This window comes from Narcine bancroftii, chromosome 10, assembly GCF_036971445.1.
Source record: "Narcine bancroftii isolate sNarBan1 chromosome 10, sNarBan1.hap1, whole genome shotgun sequence".
NCBI lineage: Eukaryota > Metazoa > Chordata > Chondrichthyes > Torpediniformes > Narcinidae > Narcine > Narcine bancroftii.
The window spans coordinates 106783494-106803217 of NC_091478.1; the positions used below are offsets into that span (position 1 = coordinate 106783494).

Genomic DNA, 19724 nt, shown 5'->3' on the forward strand with positions numbered 1-19724 from the left:
GAATTGAACATTGAATGTTATAAGAACACAAGAAATAGGAGCAGGAGTCGGCCATCCAACCCTTCAGGCCTGCTCCACCATCCAATGGGATCATGACTGATCTAATGATAGACTCAGAACCACTTACCTGTCTTTTCTCCATATCCCTTAATTCCCTTACTCTGTAAAAATCTATCCAACTTTGTTTTATATACATTTACCGAGGTAGTTTCCACTGCTTCAATCGGCAGTGAATTCCATAGATTATGGCACAGTTAGAATATGTACCTGACAAACTTTGTCTTAACTGCTGGTAATTAGACCACAATATAATTTAGCCATAACATACAGTGACGAAGAGAAACAATCTTTGCAGAGAACAGCTAGATTCTCATCAAATCTAATGACCTTTAAAGTCAGGGCAATACAGAATCCAAAATCAAGAGATGTCTTTTGATCTTCTAATCGTTTTACTCAAGTGAGCCTCAAATAAATGCAGAAGAATGGAGGAGACTCTGGAGATACTCTCTTTTGCTTCACTTTTTCTGACTGTCATGGGCACTGCGCATTTTTTTTTGCTGATAGCGAATTTTACAAGACTAAAGGAAATCTTGTATAATATCACATTTCCGTTTTATTCCGACAGTAAAATAATCTTGAATTATTTGATTATTAACCAGATACAAAGCTGGTTAAATCCCAAACGTTGCCACAGATGACAAAAGGAGCAAAGCAAGCCCATTCAAAATCTCTAACTATCTACACATCTCTATTTAGAGACCAACTATCCCAGTTGTAAATCTGCTGCTGGATTCCATGAGGGAATGGGAGCTCATTAGCAGGGATGCTCAGGAGAATTGGGACGACCTTGTTGAAGTCAGTGACCCTCAGATGTGATCTGGATTGACCCACCACTGCTTTGGACAATGTTATTGCTTTCTCCATGGTACATTTGAACTAAGGTATAAATTGTAGCAGCATTCTAAATATTAAGTCTTGACATGTATGAAAATTTTTCTCACCTCATCCCTGCTGTTGATTTGTTCTTGAAGTTCCGGCAAAGCTGTGGGACTCCCAACATGGCTTCAATGAGGAGAGCCAAGAAACCAACAGTTTCCACAAAGAGTTGGGAGTCAATCAAGAGGTAGGTTACAAAGAGGCACAGCGCAGTGAAGGCTAAACAAAACTGGATGTAATCAAGAAAGCGGCTCCAGGCCCAAAAATATCTGGGATCAAAGTCTATGCAGAGAAAACAAAAAGAGGTTCAGATTAGGCACAGCCCTACTGAATTTCAGTTACACTTTATCACCATTGTTATTGATGAAGCACAAAGTTATAGTTGGTGTCTGGAGGAAAGGAAATAGACTACAGTAGTTACATTAAAAATATCACAGCATCAGGAGTGAAAATGCATGGGCATGTATATATAATATATACATAATATAGACACCCACAACTTCATCTCTTGGGTTCTGACCTGTAAACATTTATGCATACCCATAGGGAATAGGCATGGAAAAAGGCCATTCTTTCCAACCCATCCATATCTTTTAACCTCCACAATGACTAAATGGTTCACAACTCCACATCACATTTAACCCCCCCCCCTCCAATATTCTCCATCCTTTCTTGTTTCTTTGTAATTTAATCTTGAATGGTGACACTGTTCCTGTCTTAATTATGATTGTGATTCCATAAGTCTTTGAACTTGGTTTTAAATTGGTTAAACCTCGAAGAATTTTAGAACTGTATTTGTACTACTTTATTAACAAACATCATTGCAGTGTGTGCTTAACCAACCAAAACGAGTAACTGTTAATCTTGTTTAAAAAGTTTCCATTTACGTGGGTAACATTTAGAGAGAACTTCTGCATTGAAAGTTACTGCAGAACTGGAAAGAGAATTATTCAAAGTTGTAATGAACAACAACCGAAAGAACAGAGAGGGAATACATAATAAGAAAGACTAAATTAGCTCCGACAGATCGTGGACAATGGGAACGTTAAAGAACCAGCCAAGGGCAGAAAACATCTTGCGTTGTTTTGTTGTGGTTGCATTAGTCTGCATAAGATTAGGAAACAGTCTGTCTGAAAATTCAATAATAGCCAGAATGACTTCAATCACAGAAGAAGAGATACAATTCTGGACAACACACATAAATCACCATTGCTTTACTAGGAAATCACATCCCCATGGGTTCTTTAAATTAAAAAAAAATCAAGGCAGCAAACCATAGACCATTTTTAGGAAAGCCAAACTGCTAAATTATACAAAGGCAAATTTTCTTTGCTTTGCACTGTTGGTTCATGAAAGGAGCTCACATCATGAAGTTGCACACCTAAGCCTGTTATGCTCTATTAAAATTGATGAGTGGAATTTTACATTTGCTCTGCAGTGAAATTGGAAAATTTGCCTTATTATTCCTTTGATATTAAAGGTGCTGTTTCAGCTCAGGTGGCCAGTCAAGAATTAGTTGTACCCAATTCACAGAGATTTCATTTTAATACAGATATTCAATGTTATAGCTTGTGCAGTTCAAAAACAATCCTCAAAATATTTATTTTCTGACTTAATATTTCAAACTGATTGCTGTAAATATTTAAAAAAATAGATATTAGAAATTATGGTCTTAAAATGAATAAAATAGGTACAGGAATTCTGGTGGATAATTAGTCTGCATGTCAATGGGAATGTAAGTAAATGCATTTAGTCTGTGGGTGCCACAAAATCTATGTGAAGATAGTTCATTGGCTGCAAGACTCTGCAAGGATCTGGCAATGTGAGTAGCTGGCTGGGATAATTGGTATAGTGATCCAGGGATGCCACCCATAATGGCTGTTCAGGACAGCGAGTTTATGTGAAGTCTGGCTGAAGGGAGGAAAAGATCAACAAATAGTTTGGAAAATGGGTTGAGGGAGGCAGTAGGAGAAATGGAAATGTTCCAAACCCTTGACGAAGAGTTCAGACCTGAAACATTGGTTATGCATCTTTGCCTCCAGTTTTTCCTGCACTTTTGTGTCTGAACTATAATCACAGCATCTGCAGACCTTCTTGCTTTAATCTACATGTTCCAGACTTTATTCAGAAAGCAAGAGCAAGAGGAGGTGGGGTAGGTTAATGAGATAACCTCCCTCACATTTAGCACAACAGTGTTACAGCACCAGTGACTGGGGTGCGAATCCAGTGCTCTGTAAGGAGTTTTTATATTCTCCCCATGTCTACGTGGGTTTCCTCTGGGTGCTCCAGTTTCCTCCCACCATTCAAAATGTACTAGGGTTGTAGTTCAATTGGGTGTAATAAGGCAGCATGGGTGAAAAAATCTGTTACCACGTTGTAACTACAACACCATCCATTTCATCTTTAAATGCCGTGCACCACTGTACATCATGACTTCAGACATTGGCCAACTATGCCTTCCCCACACAATATCAAGCCATCAGATTCAAAAGTTTTCTCTCGTCCTCAACACCGATATATGCCTCAAATCATATTCCTTTAGTTAACACACACTGGCAACCATAGCCAACACATCACCTACTTCCAACCACAGAAGAAAATAAACACAAGGTGACATGTACTCTAACCTTCTCTTCCCCCACTTCCTTACCACCCTCAGTTGAAGCAACTGAAGAAGAGATACCCTGTATTTAACCCTTCCTCTCTCAATCAATCTCTCCCATCATCCTACAGCCTGTTATGACTGAATATCTCCTCATTCTGTAAACATTCTCTTTTTGCCTTCTCTTTTCCTTTTACCACAATCCTACGCTTATTCACATTATCTAGGTAATGGAAACAAAGGACACTGTCACTCAACTTCACACTGACCACCACCAGTTCAGACATAAAAACTGTGCAAGGTTTAGGAGATAGCAGAGAAGTGAGATCAGCAAAAGGTGAGCAATCCTAACTATACCCATGAAGCAGATCTACTGGGAATGACGGTTCATGAGCCCTGTGATATTTCACACTGACCATCCCTTTGCATTCAAGTATCCAGAGCTACAAATGACAACAGATCATACCAAACATTGGATGATGCTTGTACTGTAGAGGAAGTGGAGACACCAGTCAACAAAACCTGTGGTGATTGGTTGGTTCCGGAGGCAGTGAGAATACTGAACGACCAAAGGAACTACTCACACTAAGCATAGTGATCTAATATGATCTAATCTCTAAAACAGATTGTAAAGAGGTCAATTTCCTCTTCATGCATTTATTTTAGGTTTGTTACTGAACTCAAAGAATTATCAAAGTCTCTCTTAAAACATTAGATGCTTTTACCTCTTGTGCTATTTTATCCATTTATCAAATTTGGTGATAGTGGTTAGTAGTGGGAATTTTAATAACCCAGAACATTTAAACTGTGATTTGCTGGATAGTTACATTTAGCAATAAAATTAATCAGGTCAAAGCTGTCAATTAACTGCAAGCTCCATTTCTCATCAACTCCAAATGAGAGGTTGAAGTGTCCCTGAGGCTGCAAAGTCTGAAATCAGGGTGACCTAGTCTCCTGTCAACCATGCAGAGGAGGTTTGGTTTATGCACAGGAAACCAATGTTGATTAGACTTGACAGGGTGCTGGTGAGATTGCATCTGGAATACTGCATACAGCTTTGATCTTCATGTTTGAGGGATAATATACTTGCATTAGAAGTAGTGCATAAAGGTTCACTCAGTTAATTCCTAGAATGAGGGAGCCATTGTATGAAGAGAGATTGATCTGATTGGATCTATTATATATGGTTGGAGTATGAAAGAATGGGAAATGCAAGATTTTGAGGAAGATTAATAATGAATATACGGGGAGGATGCTTCTCCTTGTGTGGGCACTTGAATGAAGAGGAATCAATTCAGAATAAATAACTTAGATGATTAAATAAGTTTACCCTATCTCAACTGTCTTCATTCCATCAAAGACACCTATAAGAGGCAATAAAGGTACAGGAGCCTGAAGATGAGCACTCAGTGGCATGACAACCTCTTCCCCTTGGTCATCAGATTCCTAAATGGACAATGAATCACAGACATCAGTTTATCCTATTTTCTTGCACTATTTATTTATGATTGAAATGTGATTTATAGCAATATTTGCCCTATAATTTTGCTGCAAAACAATGAACTTTGTGACATGTTCACGATAATAAATTCTGATTCTGACGGTCATTCCACCCATCCTTGCCTGTTGATGTAGATTCACCTAATCCTGCCAATCGATATGAAGGATTTTGACAGCAATATTTCTCCTGATACAATAATAATTGTTGGCCTGCTAAAAATCCACATGGAGAAAAACAGGCAGGGCATTTTTTGAAAAACCATCAAAATGGAAAATGGACAAATGGCAAGAATCCTTCTCTTCATGGGAGACTAAAATGGCAGCCATTTTTGCATAATTATGAGATATCATTATCCACACGAGTGTACAGACCTGTGAAAAGGTGTGTGCTGGTGCTCATTCTAGAAGACTGCTGTAGACCACAGCACAAGTGCAACAAGGCCAGCATGGTGATTATCAAGACAATACTTTGCCATACGAGGGTCACTTCAAAATGCCTTCCAAACCTGTAGTAATAAATGAATGAAGCAGTCAGTATTTTTCAGCTATCACCAAATAGTTTACCAAAATATATCTCTACTGGCATAAGTCATTTATCTTGTGACTAGCTGACAAAAATATACCTTGGGCTTAATTTCAGTCTCTTGCTCTTTCATGGTTAAGGATAATTTGATTTAACTCTGGCTAAATTTGGGTGAGGTTTGCAAACATTGCCAGCAATGAACTAAGGGGTGCTTATTTTTGTGGATTTGGGGGATTTCTTGCCTAATTTGTATGGTTTTCTGAATTAGTTAACCTCGATCTCAAGATTACAGTGGAAGGGCAAAGTCAAGACTCATTGGTGTGAGAACCAAATTCCTGCCCAATTGCTGTTCAATGAATCCATAAAAATGCTTTCTATCCAAGTCAATTGGCCTTGATCGAGGAATTCCCTTAGACGAGGGAACATGCTGTCAGTTACTCTTAAGGCTTATTTATTTATTTCAATCATTCAGATACCAGATTCCTGAGCAACATACAACTTTACTACCAAGGAGACAGAACTTTACAGAGGAGAATGGAAAAGGTTGCCAGAAAATAAAATCACCTTTAAAATATTAATAACAGAGCTGTCCCTTTAAAATAAAAAAATAATACACTGCAGCAAGTTGCAAAACTATTTCTTACTCTTTAATAGTCATGTTAAATGACTACAAAAGGCGACCCAAAAAGATAAGCTTTAAAGACTATAAATATTGCTATCACAATGAAAAAATGGTAATTAGAGAAAGAAAACTTGTTTTAACCAAATCATTATAAATTTTCTTCATAATAAAAATAATTATTTCTATGAAATCCCTCCAAGAACATATTGTAAAAAGATTGTTAAGTAGTTGATGGCTTTAGATGACACTGGATACGAGTTTAATACGTCAACTTCTTGAAATATTCTATTTTTTTTCCCCAGACATAATTGATCAGATTAACAATAGTGTGACCAAGATTAGATATCACTGAATTTGTTTCATCATGCATGCTAACAATGGGGCTGAACAAATTAGCAATTTTGAGATTAGTGGCTGAAATACAATAATAGACCACAATAATCCATTCACTCTACATGGTTGCATGCTGCCCAGGAGAGTTCCACTTATGCATAGAGAATCATGCCAGGTTGACTATTGAATGGCTCGAGAGGGTGTAGAGAGCAATAACCACACTATTCACATACTTCAAATGAGAGACCGATTTAAAAGGTCACACAAAGATATAGCACAGAGAGAGAACTTTCGACTTGCTGAGGTCAACAGTCTATGAAGCACTCACTTGTACGAATCCTCTATTAATCCCATTTTATTCTTCTCACATTTCCATCAACACCCCACAATCATCACAAATCTACATACGGATGGTAATTTTCAGTAGTTTATGATCCCTGCACATCTGAGATGTGGATGGAAACCGGAACAAGCAGACGAGAATCACGTAACTTCAGGGAGAACGTGCAAACTCCAGTACCAAAGGCAGGACTGAATCAGAAGAAAGCCAAGTCACTGCATTGAACACATGATCATAGGACAGGCAATATGACTTTCCATCTCAGTGCGGGCAGCCAGTTGAACTGCTGCCTCAAACTGCAGAACCCAGCGTGCAGCTTTCACATTTCCCCCAGGACAACACGTTTTTCCTCTGAGTGCTCCAGTTTCTTCTCCTAGCCCAAAGATGTACAGGTTGATAAGTTAATTGGCCAATACAAATTGTTCCTTCTGTGCTGGTGACTGGGAGTGAAATGCATTTCAAATAGAAACATGGGAAAAGCTATGCTCCGGAACTATGAGAAATACAATAAACACGAGGTGATGCATGATACAATATAATTGGTTACACAGGCTATACACCACGCCCCAAAAGTTAAATAAATGGGACCCAACAGTATCAGACAGATGTTTTCGTTGTAAGAAGGAAACGGGAACAACAGTACATGCAATTTGGGCATGTGAGAAAGTGGAAAAGTTTTGGGAAGATCTAAACCAGGTATTAAATAAAATCACAAAAAGCAACATACCAAAAAATCCAGAGATCTTTCTTCTAAGTAATATAAGAAGTAAAGAATTTGGCCTCGATTTGGATGAAGCACAAAAAAGATTTATTATGATAGCCTTAGCTGTAGCAAAAAAATGTATTATGTCAACCTGGAAATTAGAAGATAGCCTGAGAATACAGCAATGGTACATAGAAATGAATAAATGTATTCCATTGGAAAAAATAACATATAATTTAAGAAATAACATCACAGTATTCAAACAAATTTGAGAACCGTACATGGAACACAACAGAGAAGTCCTACCGCGGACCTCCACCGCCTAAAATGACAGAAGAAGACGAAATGAACTGACCCAGTATGTAAAAGTAGAAGACACAAATTTCTTGTTTATTTTCATTGTGTGATAACATTGTTTAATAGGTTTAATGTATCATATAGGTTGAACGTTGAGTGGGTGGGGGGTGGGGTGAAGGAGGGAGGGAAAGGAGGGGGAAAAAGGGGAGAAAATGACACTGTGTATATTCAAGAGGGAAATGTGTGTATTTTGGTTTGGTCAGTATGGTTCATAGTGTGAAAAATAATTTTTTTTTAAAAAAGTAGGATTCATGTAAATGAGTGCTTGTGGATTGGTGTGAACTTGTTGGGTCAAAGGGCTTATTTCCACATTGAATGATTCTGTAACTGTTGATTCCCGATATCCAGGAATCTATTGATCTTTTTCCTGAATAAACATACAAAGAATCCTCAGACATCGGGGTAGAGAAGTTCAAAACTTCATCACATATTTAGTGAACAAAATATTTCCTATTCTCTGGCCTAAATGGTCAATCTCTTAATCTTGAATTGTGCTTACGAACCTAGACTCTTCATTCAGGCAAAACATCCACCACATGTCTGGGCTGTGAAACACTTGAGGATTATGTACCGTTTGATGAGATCTTGTCTCGTTCTACTAAACTGTGGAGAATACAGTCCTACTTCATCTCCCTACGTTTAGCATACTCACCATCCCTGGAACTTATCTGTGAATCTTGCTACATTCCCTCTATAGCAAGTACTTTTTTGAGGTAAAGGAGCTAAATTATAAATAAAATTCCAGGTGTAATCTCACCAAAACTCTCAATAGGCATTCTTCACTCCTGATGGAGAGTTGAGAGTATCCCGTCAGATGCATCACTGCATGGAACATGAGGAGTTCAACAACAAGCTACACAAAATTGTTAATGCAGCTCAGACCATCACACAAACCTCCCTTGCTTCCACCAACTCCCCCTGAGATGGTTTGATGTAGCAGCGAACATATTGTACAACTTCATCCCAATCTGGCCACACTCTGTCCTATCCCCTCCAGTCAGGAAGAAGACTCAGGAGTACTCAATCATTCACCACCAGATTCAGATCAGATTATTTCAAGCTGCTGTCGGATGACAGAACTAACCTCAGTAAAATAATGCAGTGAAAGTCTGCAGACTCTGTGATAGTTGTAAAAACACATAAATGCTGAAAGATCTCAGCAGGTCTCGCTGCATCCATTGGAAATAAAGATGTATTGCAGACATTTTGGGCCTAAGCCCAAGGTACGAGTAAAAGGCAGGCATCTGAATAGACTAGGGGAGAAAGGGGGAAATAGGAAGAGGGAGGAGTCCAGACCAACAAACAAAAGGTGTTAAGAAGAAAGTTGAGAATTGCAAGGAGACAGAGGGAAGGGGGAGGGGGGAAGAGAGAGAGTGAAACAAAAAGTCAATTCTACAGGTATCTTTTAATCCTCAGAACTGAAGGGGAAACAAGCCATCCTTGACCCTGACAATAAAGGAGGTCAGGTGCCCATTATCAGATTGCCAACTTGTGTTTCAAAGCAGATAATGAGATGTCCCTCAAGGAGAGCATTTCCAATCGTGCTGGAGTAATGCAGCCCATCAATTGTTTCTCTCCCTCCTGTTGATTATTTCAGACATGTTCTTTTATTTCTAGGATGCTTTATCTTAAGATAAGGGTATGGGTTTCTTTCGGCACACGAAAGGAGTACTGGGGCAGACTGGCCATGATCATAGAGAACGGCGGGGCAGGCTTGAAGGACTGAGTTTCCCACCCGCTCCTATTTTCTTGTGTTAATGGTTAAAATGGAAGTAAAATGTATTATTTTGTGATCTGTCCGCCTCACTCACCAAACAGTCTTTACAAGTTGTCTGCCATGCAGATGAGGAACTTCAGTGGTATCAGTGTGCCACTGTAACGTGCAGGAACCCTCGTCACCCGGAGCAGGCAGGCACTCACCAGAAGAAGAGACGGAGGATATTGGCCACCAACAGCACCAGGCACACGTGTGTCGAGAAGCCTTCGGTGTTGCCACTTTTTTGGAGCTGGCGGTATTGCGGGAAGTAGGGAGCCGCCGCCCCGAACACCATGAAAAGAGTAGCGACCCGGGACAGGAAAGACCAAGCCAAGTCTGGCAGCAGGAAACTCGGAGGCGCTGCATCGGCCATTGGCACAATCGGAGGAAACGTTGAGCCCAATGCAGTCAATTAGTGTTGGTTACCGGAGGTCTGGGTATGAGGATGGGAACTTGGAAAGTTCAACTCCTTCCAACCTGCTTCAGGAAGTTTTTGGTGCTGTTTCCTCGTCTGTTGATTAAACAAAAAACAGGGATTAAATTATATTTGCATTGGAATATGTTCACTGGGGTCTCCGCCGCCTCCTCCCGCCCATCTGGTTGGTTAATCGGGAGCTGCGCTGCAGTTAAACGCGAGTCGGGAGCCGGGCAGAGCCCACCTGACCGGACGCAGCTCAGTCACATCAACTTAAACCCCAAGCTCGCCTGAGCCTGCTTGGACCTGTCCCGGAAACTAGTTCAACCACAAACTCTGCAGAGCTGTGAGGGATACTGGAATGTTAGGAGTCCAGAGATACTGGAAGCAAGTGCCAATTAAGAATAAAGTATTATGGGTTAACTTAAGGTGAAGGGATACTGGAATGTGAGGAGTCCAGCAAGTGCCAATTAAGAATAAAGTATTATGGGTTAAAGCAGGGTGAAGGGATGCTGGAATGAGAGGAAGGGTTGTAAAAGTGTAATAAACTAAGGATCTTCAAAACAGGATAACAAGTAGATAGCTTTAGCAAGTCTTAGGGATTGATTAATGAGTGAAGAACAAAGACATGATACTTCTCTGGCTAACAAGTTTGCAGGAAGACACATAAACTGATAAGAAGTTAGAATCCACGTGGGCAGAATTACCTAATGCTAAACCAATCCAGGAGGCAGAAGAATGTTGGGGGGAAGGTATCTCTGTACTGAAATGAAATGTATAAAAGTTGGGTCAGCCCCAGTATCTGTGTGTATTCTCAGGGTAAGGGGAAGCACCCAACTTTGCATTGTGGTAATAGTAGAATAAAAGTTCTTTGTTCTCAATTTTTGTCTCTAGCAAATTCTGTGAAGGTACTTCTGTTTCTCACAAATGGGGGTTCGTCCGGGATCCCACTCCCTCCACTGACAGAGTGCCCGACGACGAGGGTAGGTGCACCCCGGCTGATTCAGCTGGACTCACAGACGGCGGGTGACTTGTCAGTGGACGAAGCGAGTGATATCCGAGAAGAGGCATTGAGAACAAACGACGGGAGGATGTTAAGGAAGCGCGCTAGGAATAGCTACTGGATCCCGGTAAGATAAATTTTACTTACTTGTTAGTATGGGAGGAGTGAGTAGCAAGGGAAATAGTCCTAAGGAAGGACGGGACAATCAGATAACTAAGCAAAGTCCGTTAGGATTAATGCTATCTGATTGGGGTGCGGGGAAAACCCGTGGGAAAGACAAACAGACCATGGTCAGGTATTACTGTCTGGAATGGGTTAAAAAATCCGATAAAAGGGAATTCGGTATATTGGCCAAAGCTCGGAGGATGACTGGATGTGTCAGGCACTGAACATCTGGCTCTATCAAAATCAAAGAGATAATATTGAGAGCAGAGAATATGCAGCCTGCTGGCTCAGGGGATCGTTTGATCAACTGGTTTTGAATGAAAAGGAATGCAAGAAAGATAAGGAACCTTTTGTCCCTGAAACACAAGGATGGGATGTGTTACATTCCCTTCCTCCACCTTATGCTCCTGCTATGCCGGCTCCTATCTTCCCCCCCCCCCCCTCCTATGCTCTACCCTTCTGCACCTTCCCCTCCTCTCCCACAGCTAAAGAAAAGAGAAGAAAGTAGGGGTGGTATGATGACCCTTCACAAAGTACTCGATTACCACCTCTATTGACAAGAGAGAGAGGCGACTTTAATTGAGAGCAGTGTGAGACCCTCAGGGAAGAAAGGGCAGAACCCTTTGATTCATTTCCCAGAGAGCAGGAACCTAGACATTATAAAGGAGAGGATAAGCCAAAAACTAATTGGATGAGATCTTTACGGGAAGTTCCCATGGGAGGGGGGTCTCGGTTTTGTAAATGTGCCCCTGACTAGTCCGGAGGTGCGTTATTTTAAGAGAGAATGCCCAATGCAAGCCAGGGAGACGCAACCTTACGCACTGATGTGTTGGAATATAGGGGTTAATTAATCATAGAAAATATGTAGAATATATGCTTATGTACTATTCAGTTTGTATACATGAATTCAGTACTATGTAACAATTTAATATTTACCTCATGGTGAAGGGAAAGAGTAATGTAAGTAAGGGGCAGCCACAGTATGTAGCAAAGTTGGCTGATTACAGTAGGTTTAGAATTGCCTGCTCCCAAGATACAAAAGAGAGAATATGTATGAAACAATTTAGTAGGAAGGTTAAGGCAAAAGGAGGTGTTGATTAGCATAAACAAAAAGAATTCTGACAGAGACTGTCAGAAACAAAGAGAATGGAATCAGTAAGAAGCTAAGACAGAAGGAGGTGTTTAGTAGAACAGAAGAATATGGCCAGATGAGAACAAAGAAATAATTAGAAATATCTGGGGTATGAATTGATTTCTGATCAAAACAACAGGATATTCTGACCTTGAGGATTAAAAAAAGATGGGAGCTCTACACCCCAGATAACTGCAGAGCAGGAAATTACTTGTGATAAATCTTATGCAAGAAATCTAGCAAAGGAAGCCAACTTTTGTTCTGTATAAGGTTGATTTATATAAACTGTAGAGACCGGTCAGTGGAGGTCAGTCTTGGGGAATAGCTCACTGTGCAGGTGACCTATGAACTAATGACTGAACCAGAGCTCTGTTAAACTTTATTCTTATGCTGTGAAATAAACTGATTCTCCTATCACTTCATTTAACGAACATGCTGGACTCAGACGACACAGACTAAATTAAGAGTAGGGTAAAGCCAGAGTCAGACAGATGGAAGCAGATTATGAATAGGGGGGGGGGTCACGGTTCTCAGTCAATACACACCGTGGGGCTGCACGGAGAACCATTGGTAAATTGAAGCATAGAACTCCACAGTGACAAGATGACCTTTTTTTAGTAGATTCTGAGGCAGCCCGGTCTAGTATTTTACAACCACCCGAGGGTGTTAAGATAGAGGGGACCGTGATGATTTCGGGAGTAGGAGGAAGAGACTTTACAGTCCCTGTATTAAGAGATGTAAGAATGCAAATGGGAGAAAAGATAATAACAGAGGATATTTTACTAGTTCCCCAAGCTGGGGTTTGCTTGATGGGACGTGATTTACAGGACCAATTGGCTATTGGTACCAGACCACAGGGATCAGGTATCAGGGTTCAATTTTATGTGCTGACAGAGGAGGATCGGAAAATAATAAATCCTAGAGTATGGGCGAAAAAAAAAAAAAAAAAAAAGGAAATAGAGGAGGGTTAGATGTTCCTCCCCTGCAAGTTACTTTAAAAGATTCTGAACAAGTAATTAGACGAAAACAGTATCCAATTCCTATGGCTGGCCGAAAGGGGCTGCAGCCAGTAATTGACCAGTTGGTGAAAGATGGTATACTCGAACCTTGTACGTCACCTTTTAATACTCCAATTTTACCTGTCCAAAAACCAGACGGTACCTATCGATTAGTGCAGGACTTGAGGGAGCTGAACAAAATTATTCTCACCCGTCACCCGGTTGTACCTAATCCCTATACAATAATGGGTAAAATCGATCCACATAGTAAATGGTTTAGTGTGATTGACCTCAAAGATGCTTTCTGGACCTGTCCGTTAGCAACAGAGAGCAGAGACATGTTTGCCTTTGAATGGGAAAATCCTTTTACTGGACACAAGAATCAATATCGGTGGATGGTCCTTCCCCAGGGCTTTACAGAATCACCAAATTTATTCGGTCAGGTCTTAGAACAAATACTAGATGAGGCTCCTCGGAGAGAGAATTGTCAGTTGATACAATATGTTGATGATTTGTTAATTACGGGAAAAACATATGAATTAGCTAAACAGTATACTGTTGGACTTTTGAATTTTCTGGTGAATAAGGTCTCAAGGTGAGCAAATCCAAATTACAATTTGTTCAATCAGATGTTAAATACTTAGGTCATCTGGTAAGACAGGGAACTAGGAAAATAAGTCCAGAGAGGATACGTGGTATATTACAGATCCCCCCCAGAATGCCCAAGAACTTAGGAAATTCCTTGGTTTAGTGGGATACTGTAGAATCTGGATTGAAAATTATTCTAGTCTGGTCAGATTTCTCTATGATAAACTCACAATTCTAGGGGGCGAAGCTGTTGTCTGGACAGAGGAAGAGATTAAAGATTTTAACTTGGTGAAACAGTGCCTTATTAGTGCCCCAGTGTTGGCTTTACCCAACCTAAATAAGCCATTTGACCTATATACCAATGCGAAAGGAGGTGTAGCCACCGGAGTACTAACACAAGAGAGGGCAGGCTGTAGACAGCCAGTTGCTTTTCTGTCAAAAGTTTTAGACCCTGTTTGTCGTGGTTGGCCAGAGTGTGTGCAAGCCATCGCAGCCACTGCTATTTTAGATGAAGAAGGACAAAATATTATGTTTGGTGCCCCGATGATAGTTCACACCCCTCACACAGTCCGCAATATTCTCTTACAACATGCTGGAAGGTGACTCACAGACTCTAGAATTTTAAAATATGAAGCGATCCTAATGGATAGGGATGATTTGACCCTGATTACGAATAAAGAACACAATCCAGCAGCTTTCTTGGTTTCTCCAAATTCTGACAATACCATAAATTAGTTAGAGCATGTATGTTTAGAGGTAAGATTTACAGACCAAAATTAGAGATGATTTAAGTGATGAGCCTTTACAGGAAGGTGAAAGGTGGTTTATTGATGGATCTTCTCGTTGCATTGATGGCACTCGCTATAGCGGGTATAGTGTAGTGGATGGGAAAGGAGTGGTGATTGAAGCCGGTCACCTTCCCGGTCATTGGTTAGCACAATCTTGTAAGTTGTATGCCCTCTGTAGAGCTCTCCAGGGTCTAGAGAACAAGGTGGGCATGATCTACGCAGACTCAGAGTATGCTTTTGGTGTAGTGCACACCTTTGGGGAGATCTGGAAAGAGCGGGGAATGATAACTGGAAAAGGACAAAAGTTGATCCATGAAAACTTAATTGTCCAATCTCTAGATGCTCTTACATTACCTGAGGAAATAGCTGTAGTTCATGTACGGAGCCATCAAAGTGGTGACAGTCCTGAAGCACAGGGGAACAGACAAGCAGATGCAGCTGCCAAACAGGCTGCGCTCACGGAGATAATAGACATGCAGCTGTTACTGCCCACCCCTGGAGTATCCTATTCATTCTATTAAACCTGGTGATTGGGTATATGTAAAAGCATGGCAAGATCACCAACTAAAACCTGTCTGGGATGGCCCCTATTGTGTACTTTTGATTACAGACACTGCAGTGTGAACGAAAGAAAAGGGGTGAACTCAAATACAACGAATTAAACAAGCTGCTGATCCATGGACTAAAGACATTGATAATCTACCCTCCACCGGGCGTGCTGTCCTTCATCCTTCTGATCTGAAAGTTACACTACACCGGGAAAAAGTGCTGTAATGTTGTTTTTACCATTTACTGTATTGTTTACTTGTTGGTTCCCTGTTTTTGGGACATCCCTAAATTACTCACGATGTATTAAGTCCTCCTGGAATAGGGGCAGCAGAGGTGACAATTATTTACCTTTAGAATGTAGACAGGGCATAGATATAAAGTATAGTCATAGTGGGGTATGGGTTAATAATATAGGATCCCAACATGGACCAGGGGAACACAATGGCTCTAGAGGAATAGATTTGATTTGTATTTTGGCCTCTACAGGTATTAAAGAGAGGAGTTTTAAAGGGATAGCACAAAGGAGATGGTGGGACAAAGACAGACAGAATGGTAGTCAGGATTGTACATGTGGCAGAGATAGAGTTAATACATATGCTAATGTTCACAGACAGGCTGCAACTCACAGGCTCAGTGATACTTATGCTAATGTTCGCAGACAAGCTGCAACTCACAGGTTAAGTGACAAGAAACACCCCTCCCCAACTTGGTCTCCTGTAAAGCATCCTTTGGGTCACACAGACATTTGGAATGTTAAAAAAACCACCACTGTAAGGGGAGTTCCAGCTGTAAACGAAGTAAGCTGCTCCAGAATACTAAAGCTGCTTGGCATTTAAATCGTTCAATCAGACTCCAGGCAGCCTTGGAGATCATCACAGAACAGATAGCAATGGCCCTGAATTTAGGGGCTGAAGAAAAACGACAGATACGAGCCACAGTTCAACAAAACCGCCTGGCTCTCGATTACTCGTTGGCTGCTGAAGGCAGCGTTTGTGAAAGACTGGTTAAGGACAATGCTCACAACGGTCAGGCGGTTAAAGACACTTCTTCAGGAGTTCGAAAATCTTCCCATGCCCAGGTTCAGACTTGGCAACCTTGGTCCGGTGTGGGATGAACTAGACTTTTTATTGGTAACTGGAGTCTGATATCCATAGCCCTTATAGCAGCTGGACTCACTATTCTGGCCATTATGGTGCTCCCCTGCCTAAAGACTTGTGTGCAGTGTTTAATCCAACGGGCCCTTCGGCAAGTCACTACAACCCAAATGATGTATGCTTCCCAAACTCCGTCTGATGATGCTGAGGCCGCAGTTCGTTTACTCACACGCTGGGAAGAGGACCAAGCTTAACAGAACACTACCGAATGGGGATTTACTAAGCGTAGCTAAAGAAAAAGGGTGGATTGTGAGGGATATTGGAATGTTAGGAGTCCAGAGATACTGGAAGCAAGTGCCAATTAAGAATAAAGTATTATGGGTTAACTTAAGGTGAAGGGATACTGGAATGTGAGGAGTCAAGCAAGTGCTCATTAGAGATTAAGTATTATGGGTTAAAGCAGGGTGAAGGGATGCTGGAATGAGAGGAAGGGTTGTAAAAGTGTAATAAACTAAGGATCTTCAAAACAGGATAACAAGTAGATAGCTTTAGCAAGTCTTAGGGATTGATTAATGAGTGAAGAACAAAGACATGATACTTCTCTGGCTAACAAATTTGCAGGAAGACACATAAACTGATAAGAAGTTAGAATCCACGTGGGCAGAATTACCTATGCTAAACCAATCCAGGAGGCAGAAAATGTTGGAGGGAAGGTATCTCTGTACTGAAATGAAATGTATAAAAGTTGGGTCAGCCCCAGTATCTGTGTGTATTCCCAGGGTAAGGGGAAGCACCCAACTTTGCATTGTGGTAATAGTATAATAAAAGTTCTTTGTTCTCAATTTTTGTCTCGAGCAAATTCTGTGAAGGTACTTCTGTTTCTCACAGAGCAGTGATAGAATATTGGCTGGTAACGCATCCCGGCTCCCGGACGCTCTGCACCATCACTGCCAACTTGACACTTTTCATACCAGTCCTGCTGTCCGTTCAGTGGCCAGGGATTTGCGGCAGGCGCTCTCTCTCCCTCCCTCCCCCCCATCTCTCTCTCCCTCCCTCCCTTCCTCTCTCTCTCCCTCCCTCTCCCTCCCTCTCTCTCCCTCCCTCCCTCTCCCTCCCTCCCTCTCCCTCCCTCCCTCTCTCTCTCTCTCTCCCTCCCTCCCTCACTTCCCCTCTCTCTCTCTCTCTCTCTCCCTCCCACTCTCCCTCCCTCCCCCTCTCTGTCCCTCTTCTCCAATGTGTTTTGAAGGGAAGCACCAGCGTCACGTTTATATTGACATTCCCACACAAGAACTACCCGTCTGGGTCACCTAATGCGTGTTTGCTTTGATGTTTCACGGCAACCTCGTCCTCCCCTTTGAATTATCAGTGTTTTCTTGCCCATCCTTCAATTCATCTGAGTTACTCATCTCAGTCACACCCCCTGACGTTTTATATTCTCCAAACTAAATCCGTGACATTTGCTATTCCTATTTCCTCATGGCATAGGTCATTTTGCTGTTGGGTCTATCCATGCTGGCTCTCAGAACGATCATCAATCCTATTTCCCTCTCACATCTAGCCAAGCCTGCATTAACTAGTAAGCAAAATAAGCACGTGCTTAGGGCACAAAGGGAAGGGGACATGAAGGAGTTTTTTCCCGTGCTGCTGAACTAGGGCCCAGCAATAAATTTTAAAAACTGTGCCTGTACATACACAGGTAACATTTAATACAGTGGTGGGGCCTGGCCTAGAAGAAAACTGAATTTTTAATCTCTTATTTCACATTCAGCACTTATTGAGTCGTAAATGTCGTGTCAGTTAGACAAAGGGTCGAGGGGGGCATTCGTTGGCCTTAATCTGGCCCTGCATATATCAATTAAAACTTCCCCCAACAGCCATCTGACACCAAGGATAACTTGCAGTTGCTAATTAAACTTACAACCTGTGGTGCGCTGTTCGACAGAATCAGACACACACAAGACTGAACAACAGGCTTTCATCCACAGACTTGCACAGAGCCCAGCTGGCTGTGGCTGCAGCAACTCAGTGTGAGGCCTGGAGAGGCCAGCGCAGGCTTATATCCTGGAGGGTGATTGACACCCGACTGGGTGGGGCTTGATCCATTCAGGCCGACTGATTGGCAGCCGGCCAGGTGTTGTCCTGTCCCTTGACACTCCTGCAGGTACAGAGGTTGCCTCCTGCAGTGGGCCGATGCTGTACCACCACACAGCCTGGATCTCTTTGGTGTGTAGGGAGTGCAGTTGGCATAGCGGTTAGTACAACACTTTTACTGCGCCAGTGATCAGGACCAGAGTTCGAATCTTGTGCTGTCTGTAAGGAGTTTGTACATTCTCCTCAAGTCTGCATGGGTTTTCCCTGGGAGCTCCGGTTTTCTCCCACCATTCAAAACGTACCAGGGGTTGTCGGTTAATTGGGTGTAAATTGGGCAGTTTGGACTCGTGAGCTGAAATGGTCTGTTACCGTGCAGTACATCTAAATTAAAAAAAATTAACTAGAGCACCTCGGCAGAGGGAATGCGAACCAATTTGTCAGAAGGAAAAAAATGCAAACTATCTGCGTGTCACCTGAGGTCAGAATTGAACCTGCTCCACTGCTAAGGGGCACTACCTACAGCAACACCATACTGCATGAGATGCATCATCAATTCAGACCTTAGAAAAACATAAGGTATTCATTTTTTGGATGGCCTCTAATTTTCCAGATGTCCAAATGCACTCAACAACAACTTACATTCACAGTACTAAAATATTCAAAAAAGCTTCATGTGAATATTATGCAACATGAAAGAAAACAACGCAGGAGGTGATGGGACCAATGACCAAAACTTGGCCAAAGGTAAAATAAAAAAGAGCACCTTTATTGATGCAGGTGGGTGACGATATTAGTGAGCTGGGTCTCAAGATTACACATTATATCTCACTTCTTTGCACCAACTTTGAAGGTAATGTTCTTGAATCTTAATTTACTTTGGGACTTCCATCCTCAAGTAGCTGCAATCTGTTGAGACTGCTTAATGTTTATAAAGGTAAGTTTTAGTCGATAAGATTTTCGGAGATCCAAGTTGATGACCATGAGTCAGAAAGCAGGATGGAGATCAAGAATCTGGTTGTGTGGTGCAGGACAACAATCTTGCTTTCAATTTCAATAAGATTCCACCTGCATTGAATTCGCCCATCGTTATTGAATGAAGATCTACCAGGACCAATGCCTGAAGAGGGCGCACAAAATCAGTGAACTGGTGCGGACTCGAAAGACCAACATGGCCTGTTTCCGCTCCGTAAATGGTTATATGGTTAATTGGTGGATGAAATCTAGAGAAA

The 19724-nt window shown here is 41.6% G+C and overlaps 1 protein-coding gene across 5 annotated transcripts in view; it reads right to left on the reverse strand.

The window, feature by feature from the left end:
* Nucleotides 1-19724, reverse strand: part of LOC138745088 (solute carrier family 66 member 2) — a 54593-nt gene that overhangs the window by 22354 nt on the left and 12515 nt on the right. For 3 of the 5 annotated variants that reach the window (XM_069902196.1, XM_069902191.1, XM_069902194.1), the window contains exons 1-3: nucleotides 9837-10322; nucleotides 5411-5544; nucleotides 1002-1218 (exon numbers count right to left, since the gene is read on the reverse strand). In XM_069902196.1, coding sequence (XP_069758297.1) covers nucleotides 1002-1218; nucleotides 5411-5544; nucleotides 9837-10045 — 560 coding nt within the window. In that variant the 5' untranslated portion in view covers nucleotides 10046-10322. The other 2 variants (XM_069902193.1, XM_069902192.1) reach the window with 2 other exon arrangements.